Consider the following 10,129-nt stretch of genomic DNA (forward strand, 5'->3'; position numbering starts at 1 on the left):
AATGTTCCATCATGATAAATTCAAGCTGACTAGCATAGCTGTATTATGCCTTTAGGAAACTTTTGTTTCTACATTTGACTGTATATTATCACCTACAGACTTTGTTGGACATACAGATTATTGGGACAGCCAAAAAGCTAATGAGCAGGAATCTCTGCAATTGAAGTCTAGAAAACTGGGTCTCTGCAATCCCTCCCAGTGGTTCCAAGACTGGTGTTATGTGCACAACAGTGCAGGAAACATTACCCACATAGAATGATGGTGATTTTAGAAATTGTTGCCAGCTTTTATGATGGACTAGTGCTATAGGAAGACAGTTAAGTTTAAATTGTTCAAATGTGTCATTTTATATTAAAAGCAATATCCAAATGTGAAGTAGCTTTGCTCAGAATAGCACTATATCTCTAATTACAGGCTTAAGGAGACAATCATACTTACAAGACATAAGAAATAGGCTTTAATCTTATATATCAGGTACTTAACTTTTTAGAAGGATAAAAGGCAAGAGAGACAGCAGTTAAAGTATCTATTTAATTGCCAGGCCTTACAGCTACTCAAGCACATAGGATATGTACACTCAGAATCATTATATCAGGTAACACAAAAGAAAAATCTCTGAGGTGGGAAAGACAGATTTGTGTTACAGCATCATTACCCACCACCCACACTGCCACCACCAGAAACCAAAAACCTTTCTAAAGGCTTTCCTCCTTCCTCTCACTCATAGCCACTCACTCATGCACACACTGATCCGGTGAACTAGCTAACCCTCATGTCCTTGTCATCCTGTCTTTAACAATAAATCTTTTAATTGCTCATTCCAATTTATATTTAAACCACTGCTCTGCAGGTGGATGGGCTGTGGTATGCCCATTTCTATGATGTGCTCTTGGGCCATTCTATATGCTGCCCATGATTAAATCTGTTCCTTCATCCAATGAGATCTATTCTAGGGGCCCAAACTGATATAAACATGCCTTGTTCCAAGCCATTAATAGTATTTTAAGCTGTGGTTTTTGTTACAGTGTAAAACAAAACCCAAGATGGACTAGCTGTCTATTTCTGCCCAAATCCATTAAATCCTCCAGAAACCATGGGCAAAGACCATGCAGCCCATCTGCCAGCTATGTGTTAGTTTCTGTCATTGGGAAACTCAACCCAATGGCAATTTCTGAGCAATTTTTTCTCATGTCAACATTCAAGACAAGCTCTCACCACACCAATGGCTTCATCGAGCAACAGAAGGACATGTCACAGTACTGTCCATTGCTGCATGGCCTGGACACCATCATGGCTACATCCATGGCCAGTCCAAGACATCTGCCTTGGCACTCTAGTCCCCTTCTGAACCAGCAACTTGGTGGACATTACATGACCTAATTTAATCTCACCCTGGAATTTTTATAAGAAATTGTATCTACTACCCTGGGATGTTCTTAATTGGCCATTTAACAAGCACCCATTTGCCTGACCATAAGGCAAGGCCATGGCTTGTGCCCAGGAGTCTTTGAGTATCAAGGGCCAATTATTGGATATTGCCATATATACTATTCTCAAGTCATCCTAATGTGTAGACGTACCTTGCTTTCTTTAGCTATAGTCATTTGCTGCACCGTGGGTATGGTTTGAGTCCTGACCTTCTAAATGAGGGTTTCCATCGGTGAACAAGGTGGCCTGTTTTGCATCCATGAGATGAGAATCATGAGGTTCAGGCCACTCTGGTGGCTCAACCGGAGACTGTATCACTGATCCCTCGTCAGGCTATCTTTTCATGAATACGATGTACTTTGCCCTGAGGTACCCCCTGTAGCTTATTCCTGAATATACCATTTTGATTTTCTCAGGAACTTAGATTGGAATGCCTTTTTGACATCACCTATGATATGGTAGGTATCTTAGGCCTAAATATAGTCTGATGCCCATTAGAGTCCTTCGGGGAGCTGCTTCTACCAGAGCACAAGAGAATGCCAGTAGCTATCATTCAAATAGCTATACCTGCTTGCAGCTTCAGAGTTTTCTAGTTTGGAATCCTAGCAGCAACCTTAGGGAGCCACTATTGAGCTTTTCCAGAAAATCTAGTCTACGTGTGTTTTAGTAGCAGATAACTTTGCAGTTGATGAATTTTAAGGACTCAGAAAAGCAGCTTGGGCCATTGGCTGCCTTACAACTCTCACAGTTTGATCCTGTATCCCTTTCCAATTCAGTTTGTCTTCCAGTCACTTGATATAGTGTGGCCAGCAGAAATACGAAATGTCTCTGCCAGATTTCAAATAGTGCTGCAAGTTGTTTTTCTCATAGTGGGATCCAGAAGAGACAGCACTTTGCACTTTATTGTTTGCGAATTGTCTCTAGCAGTTTGCCCAAGTTATCGCCCAGGTTATAGAAACTGGGCCCTGAATTTTTTCTGGATTAGTTAGCTACCTTTACTTAGTCACATGGCCACTACAGTTTCCAAATCCTCCCTTGACTTTCTCCTCAGAGAAGAAAACTATCATTTATCATTAACCAACTTTTGACAGTGATCTGGACCAAATCGTTTCCAACGAGGTTGTGGCAATATGCTGGAGAATTCAGGTTTTTTTAAGGGGTGACAGTAAGGTGATGGTTGGGTCTACCCCACAAAAAGACACCCTGTGTTTTACTTTTGGTGGGGAGGGATTAAAAGGAAAGGCTTAGTCAAGTCTGTCAAAGCATCCCGGCCTCCTTTGTCCTTCTGAAACTCTTGAAGGGTTTTCATGGTATTCATTGTGGTGGAGGCTGTTGGGGTCTTCAGCTGTCATCCTGCAGGACCCAATTAGTTTTATCATAGGCCAGACAGGACTTTTCTAGAGAAAATTAATGAGGGACTAGCACCCCTGCTGCCACCATTTACTTAATTAGAGCTGAGTTTCCTTCATCTGCCTGGAATCTTATACTGTTTAATAGATACTACCTAGGAAGGCAATTCTAAGGGCTCTCATTTTAGTACATCCAATTATAACTGGGCTAAGGAACAACTGTCCCAGATTAGGCTCAAGCCAGAAATGGCAAGATCATTCATTCATGTGTCATATTCTTTCAGATTATACATTTAGCCAAAGGTGATGCCACCTACTGGATATATCTTAGTCCCTTATTTTCTTATCTGGAGTCTTTACTATGACCGTTATACCTACTACTACAGCATCACTTTGCCTCTTTTTCTGCTCCAAAAGCTTCTCTTTTGCTCTTAATATTGTCTTCTCATTCCTCAGCAGTATTACTGTACATTGTGCATTGGCATCCAGTAATCCCAAAAAGCTGTGCTCACCACCCCCTGGCTATTCAACTTTAAGCATAGCATAGCCTTGGAACCCCATTCAGAACTGCGCAAGGAGATCCTGGCCTTCGAGTCAAATAGTCTTTGTTTCAACTGCCTTGACGGATGGAGTAAATTCAGCGACCCATATCAGTGCCTTTTGTTTCCATTCCCCATTGGCATCATTGGATTTAACTTCTGAGATGAAAGCAACACATTTAACAGGGGTCCTTAAGGGGAAGCAGCTGCCGGAACTGGAACAGATTTCCTTCCTCTCAGCTGGTGATAATGTGCCAGGAAATCTTTCAGAGGAATTCTGTCAATTTTCTTCTGTGTCTTAAAAGCTACCTAAAGAAAGCTAATGGATTCACCTCTGGCCATGACCTTTCTTCTGAATAGACCAGATATTTTTTTCCCACCAGTAACACCTAGCATGGCAACTGCAAGAACAAATATACCCATGAATTAAATATACCCTCCTGCCTTCCCCAAAGGAGAGCCACATGGGGAACCCATGCCTAATCACTGTGTCTACCAGAGTTTAGGTCAAAGGATAAGGTCTGGGTAGGCTTATCTTTAATTATTGGATGGCCAGCACAGGTTTGCCATGCCCCCCTTAACATAGCTACTTCTTCTAAAGGGCTGTTCCATTTCACAGCAGTAGAGAACCAAGCAGCTTCCTTTTTCAGTATAGATTAAATAGCGCCCTGGGCTCCACCCCACTCCCAAAGGCTCATTGATTATATGCCTGCCAGTAATTCCTGAATAGCAATGCTACAGCAAGTTAGGACTTAGCATTCACGCCAACATTGCTTTTCATGCTACAGCATGCAAAAAAAAATTATCGGTTCCTAGGTCAATCAACCTTAAGATCCTGGAAAGCATGGAGACCCAGCTCTTTAATATTGCTTTTTTTTCAGTATGGTAGCTATAAGCCACATGTGGCTATCGGGCCCTAGAAATATGTAGTCTGAACTGAAGTATGTTAAAATACGTACTGACTTCAAGGACTTAGTATGAAATAAAGAATATAAAATATCTTTATATCTCTAATTTTTACTTTCACTAAATGTTTAAATGATACTTAGGACATGTTGAGTTAAAGAAAATGTATTATTAAAATTAGTTGTGCCTGTTTCTTTTAACTTGTTAAGCTGTAGTTAATATAAAATTTAAATTTAAAATTACACACAGGGCTTTTGCTTGTGGCTCAAATTATATTTATATCTGACAGGGCTGCACAATAGTTACTGGTTTCCACTGACATTTGCCTGGGGTTACAGAGATTAAGTGTAATGTCCTTTCAAGTCTCAGCTGGACTATTGTTTTCATCCTGAGCACAGGCCATGAAGCTACTTGCTTTACTTGCTCTCATTTTTCTTTGCCCCAAGTGGTTTTAGTTTCACAGCTAATCAATTAATAGGAGGCAAGGAATTAATCGAATCTTGGGCCACTTTCCCCTTAGTTTTATTACCCCGGTTTCCTTTAGTTTTATCTCACTGATCATCCATCTGTCAGTTTAACAAGGGGTAAGTCTGTCATTCATATTTCAATAGGAAGATTTATCCCCAATTATTTTCCATGGTGCTTTTGCCACCTCAAATCCACGGCAGGTCAGTATCGTGTTCTCATCAGAATTTCCTCCCAGAACTTTTGGCTGTATTGAGTCTGAAATGATCTGAAAGCCTGGTCAGTCAGCTTCTGTCACCACTGCTGAGATTTGGGGTTCTCTCTGTCAGTCAGACCCTTCAGGCACAATAGGCTTTAACCTAATATAACGTTTATTCAGTCCTACAGGAGCATGGGAGGCAGGCGCCACATCAGACATAGCATCTTCATCTCATCGGGAGGCCTGGTAGTTACTCGAGAGCATAGCTTCCTTGCCCCTCACCCATACAGATGTGTAGACACAGCTGCCACAGACAAAAGTCAAGCCATATGTGATTATCTTGACACAGAGAAGCCACAGCCCTATTCCCCGCCAAATTTGTATAGCGTCTGGTCACGTAGGCCCAAGACTTTCAGGCTACTGCATGGCTTTCCCAATTCAGGTGTCCTCCTTCACAGTAATTGAAGCAAACTCTACATTCTCCATTTAGCTCAACTCTATTATTTTCAAGGAAGTGATGCTGGAAGAAATCAGAAGTCATTCTCAGCAGTTCTGAAACAGCCCATAGCTGATGTTAACCCTTTATTCATTGTCAGTTGTGTGGGAAGATATAGTTGAGAAAAGTACAGTTGTTTACTAAATATGTTAAATATTAAAAGGATCGTCTCTGTTTTGAGGTCTGGGGGTCTCTAAAGGTTTGAAAATAACAAGTTCTTCTGGACAGATGGTTAGAAAGATAGTCAATGGAGGAAGATGATTAAAACATATAAACTTCCAGTTATAAATAAGCACTAGGCATGTAATGTACAACGTGATAACTAGTTAACACTGCCATGTGGTATACAAGGGAGTAGATCCTAAGAGTTCTCATCACAAGGAGAAATTTTTTTCTTTTTATTTTATCTATGAGATAATGAATGTTAACTAAATCTATTATAATCATTTCACACTATATGTAAATCAAACCATCATGTGGTACAACTTCAACTTACGCAGTGATATATATCAATTATTTCTCAATAAAATGGGAAAAAGTTGTCAATGGATACTACTTTTCTAAACACAGCAGCTAGAATCCTAAAATCTGAGCAATTTGTAATTAATCTCTCAATTGGTTCAACTAATAGATCAACACCTCATTGTAATTGTTCATTGAGAATATATCTTTTGTCTTATTTTGAGATGGATTTTTTTATTTTTAAACACATGGGTTGATGTGGTTTAAAAGGTTAATTTATACTTCAGCATCCAGCTGGTTTGCACACAAAAACTGTACAAATTACCCAGGTGACCTAAGTTTTCCTTCTGGAATGCAACACCAGCAGAATTTACTAAATTATAAGGATATTATTTCAGCACTTACTTAAGAACAGTTTATTTCTTGGTATATTCACTGTTTTTTATGATATAGAAAATTCAAAGCAAACAATAATTTAGCCTTAAAATTTCCACAGAAGCTAAAAAAATTGCCAGTATAAATAAACATTCTTATTAAAGACTGTCAGAAAATCAATTTTCAATTTTTTTTCAAGATTACAAAAGTAGTTACATGTAATTTGGATCATCAGCTTTTATGTTGGACTTGTTTCCTTAAAATTCAATTGCTTATACATCTTACAGTTGAGATATTTTCCAATAATTGTGTTTTTGTTTTCAGGTGAAATTGCCTTTATAATTCACCAGAAACCTATTTTATACATTAATACATCAACTTCTTTTGCATATTAATATACTGACTTTGATCATCTTCTCATTCTTAGAATACATTTTAATTTCTATTTTTTACTTTTATATTTTGTAACATGCTGTTCACTGAAATTTTACTTTCACAAACCTAACAGTTTTTCAAGAGCTTCAGCACTTACTTTTATCTCTTATATAACCATCAAAAATTACTTCCATAGGAGGAGAGCTATAACAAATTAATAAAATGTCAATTTTTAAACTTCCAATTTTAGTAACAAAAGAATCCAATTAATTGGCAGTCATCTACTATTACATTCTAAATAAATTTGTTAAATTATTTATTAATGAATTTTATTATAAATTATTAAATATATTTTCCTATCATAAAAATTTTTATTTAACATATTTTTATTAAATAATGTTTTTAAATTTTGGTTTTCTTTTTGGTACATACATAGAGAATTCCCTTCAATTTGCAACATTTAAGAAAAAAGTAACATTTTTAAAACATAATAATTTATAATTTTCTTTAACATGAAATAAACTTTAGCTGAATTTTATTCATAATATCTTCTAAACCAATGCACTTGAAAAGTAATTGTATATAAATCAAAATATATAACTATCTTGTAGTCTTCCAAATGGGTTAGCATAAGACATAGAAGTAGCATTAAGTGAGGATAACAAAAAACAAGCAGTGTTATTGAGTTAGACTGTACAACAAAGTAACATAAAATTACGGAAATTAGCTCTAAAAAGATTGCCTCAATGAAAAAGAAAAATTCAGTCAATGATCATTGTATTTTCCCCTTTGACATCATAGTTCATGAACAAAAATAACATACTATTCAAATAGATGTTTTCTTGCTCAGTTAATTTAGATATTCTAGCAATATGTAGACAATACCAGAATGTTTAGTTTTTTTCATTAAAACATATCATTTGAGAGTTTCATATTTCTTAATGGATACATCTATATGATATAGCAGGATAAATCAATAAAATTTGAATGAAGAAAAAAAGCACTCATCTTTATTTGAATTATCCTATAAAAATGTTAACATTTATCATAATAAAGCTTAAGTTATGATTCTGAAATGTGTTATATATGCTCTATTCCATAACTGAAGTGTTTTCTTATGTTTTTCTCATGACAGGATGATGAGATAAGGGAAAGTCGATTCAGCTTCACAGCCTATGGAATGGGACCGTGTCTGCAAACAAAAGATGGCGTGACTCCCAAGGGCCCAAACCACCCTGTCCAGGGAACTCCGAGGAGCCCTGATGAAATGAGGAAGGTCTTTATCGACAGGGCCAAAAAGATTGACACAATCTCCCGAGCCTGCTTCCCATTAGCCTTTTTGATTTTTAATATTTTCTACTGGGTTATCTATAAAATTCTTAGGCATGAGGATATTCACCATCAATAAGATTAAGTCTGCAGGGGCATGCAAGTATAAAACAGTCAACTCAAAAGGGAATGTCTTTGCCAAAGGGGTGTGTGTGTGTATATGTGTGTGTGTGTGGTGTACACTGATGACCATTGTATTAAAACAGCATAAGGAAAGGTGTTATTATGAATTGCTATGCAAAGTCATGAGACAGATTAAGATTCCTTTAATGGATACAAAATATATATTATGCATATTCTATTTCATATTAATTTAAGATTATCTGCTCTTTCACAGTAAATTACATAAGTGGAAGTATTACTACCAATGTGTTTGTATGTTATATAGTATCACATAGTACATGTGAAAACTACTTTAGAATCCCTGATTTTTAATTCAATATTAAATCTTACAAAAGTAAAATTTGCACAATAAACTTTATATAAAAAAAGAGAGAAATGTTGAAGATAAAAAAAGTCAATAGCCTGAGGCTTTAAAATATTTTCTTATAGTTACAAAATAGAAAAGTAATTAGTTAATTCAGCGGAAAACTTACTCAATAGGAATAGATAATTGTATGTACAAATACTATCAGATCAATTTATGTTATAACAATAAAATAAAAAACTTTTATTCAATACTAAATTTAATTTTTTAGAATATTAAATTTCCCTCTTTGGAAATTTAAAGTAAATGGCTTAAGAGATCATAATATATAAAAAAATCTACTTTTCTTAACTTTCTATGCCTATGAATAAAGGTGGAAATACTGAAAACAACATCACTGAGTTTAAATAAGTATTATAGCTATGTATTTTTAATTATTGCCAAATACTGAAAAATTCAAGGCAGTACACTTGTTTTCTTAGATTTTTAATAGCTGCTTAATTGTACATAATTATGTTTAACGTTTTGGTATAATTAAACAAAGTTTAGTAAGACTTTTATATTTTAGCTTAGAATGAGACTTTAAAATTCAGTGGGATTATAATACATTTTGATAAAAATGAATTTAATGAAAACAAAAATGGATTTATGAAAGATTTTTAATAAGAACAGTTTCCCATCAAAGTTATATTAGTTCAAACTCCTAACTCCAAACATAAGGAGAACAATCTTAATTTTAAATTATATAAATAAGTCATTTCTATAAAGTAAGAATTGATTGTTTTTATATTTCTGAATCCAACATTCAATATATAAGCCATTCACTAGATGTGAATAATTTTAAATAAAATTTTTTCTTAAAACTTATCAACAACCCCATGGAATTATTTCAAGTACAACGGGGCATTAATTCATTTTGTGCGGAATATGTGATAGAGTTCTTGGCTAAATTGAACCAAACTTTCTTTTTCAATGCTGCTTTTTTTTGCATTATTTTTATCATGAATGTTGTATTTTTAAAAAGCCCTAGAATACTTTTTAGATATGTGTAATTATTGGTCAGATTCTCTAAGTGGTAACTCAGTGTACTCAATTATTGAAAGAGAAAGGTTTAAACATTAAAAAAAATGATTTAAGATTAACCCACATTTAAGAAGGATGCATAAGTCAATTCTTGAACCAGATTGTGATATTTTCTGACCGTTAACCATCTCAAACTAAAAGCAAGAACTGCCATTTAAAGATAAAAATTTCTCAGTGTTATTGAACTTTGGTCTATCCAATTGTAGTTTTTAAAAATAACTTTTATAAAATAATGTATGTTCAGCAATTTTTGCCAGTGAAAGACCAAATTTCTCTTCTTTAGAAAAATTTAAAACACTGTTAGGGAAAAAAAAAAAATCATCATGTTTGTCATTAAATGTAAATGTCACAACTGAAGGAAGTGATTACCATGTACTTTACTGAATATAAAAATACTAGCCATGAGACAACTTGTCAATAGGGGTGTTGACATGGTATAAATCTCTCTACTTCTGAAGTTTTATACTTTGCTTATGTATGTATACTTATCATTTTCTTACTACAGAAAAAAAATATTCCGACAGCCTTCACTCATATGGCAAGAGTGACAAGGCAAATATGGCTGAATCCAAAATATTTAAAAGAAGGTATCACTTCTAATAAACACACATAAATCCTTTAAAACTGGAAAACTACATCATAGTTAGAATCCTGAGGTGGTATTTGCCTCAGTGAGCTCTGCGTCAAATCCTGATA

The 10,129-nt window shown here is 35.2% G+C and overlaps 1 protein-coding gene across 3 annotated transcripts in view; it reads left to right on the forward strand.

The window, feature by feature from the left end:
- The window catches only part of GLRA3 (glycine receptor alpha 3), a 131,175-nt gene extending 123,173 nt beyond the window's left edge, over positions 1-8,002 (forward strand). For 2 of the 3 annotated variants that reach the window (XM_006906307.1, XM_015600699.1), the window contains one exon: positions 7,730-8,002. In XM_006906307.1, the coding sequence (XP_006906369.2) occupies positions 7,730-8,002 (273 nt within the window). Of the gene's footprint in view, positions 1-1,697; positions 1,707-7,729 lie in introns of all 3 variants that reach the window. The other variant, XM_015600700.1, reaches the window with a different exon arrangement.
- Positions 8,003-10,129: the final 2,127 nt, after the last annotated feature.

The sequence above is a fragment of the Pteropus alecto genome, unplaced genomic scaffold (assembly GCF_000325575.1).
Source record: "Pteropus alecto unplaced genomic scaffold, ASM32557v1 scaffold50, whole genome shotgun sequence".
In the NCBI taxonomy this organism is placed as follows: domain Eukaryota; kingdom Metazoa; phylum Chordata; class Mammalia; order Chiroptera; family Pteropodidae; genus Pteropus; species Pteropus alecto.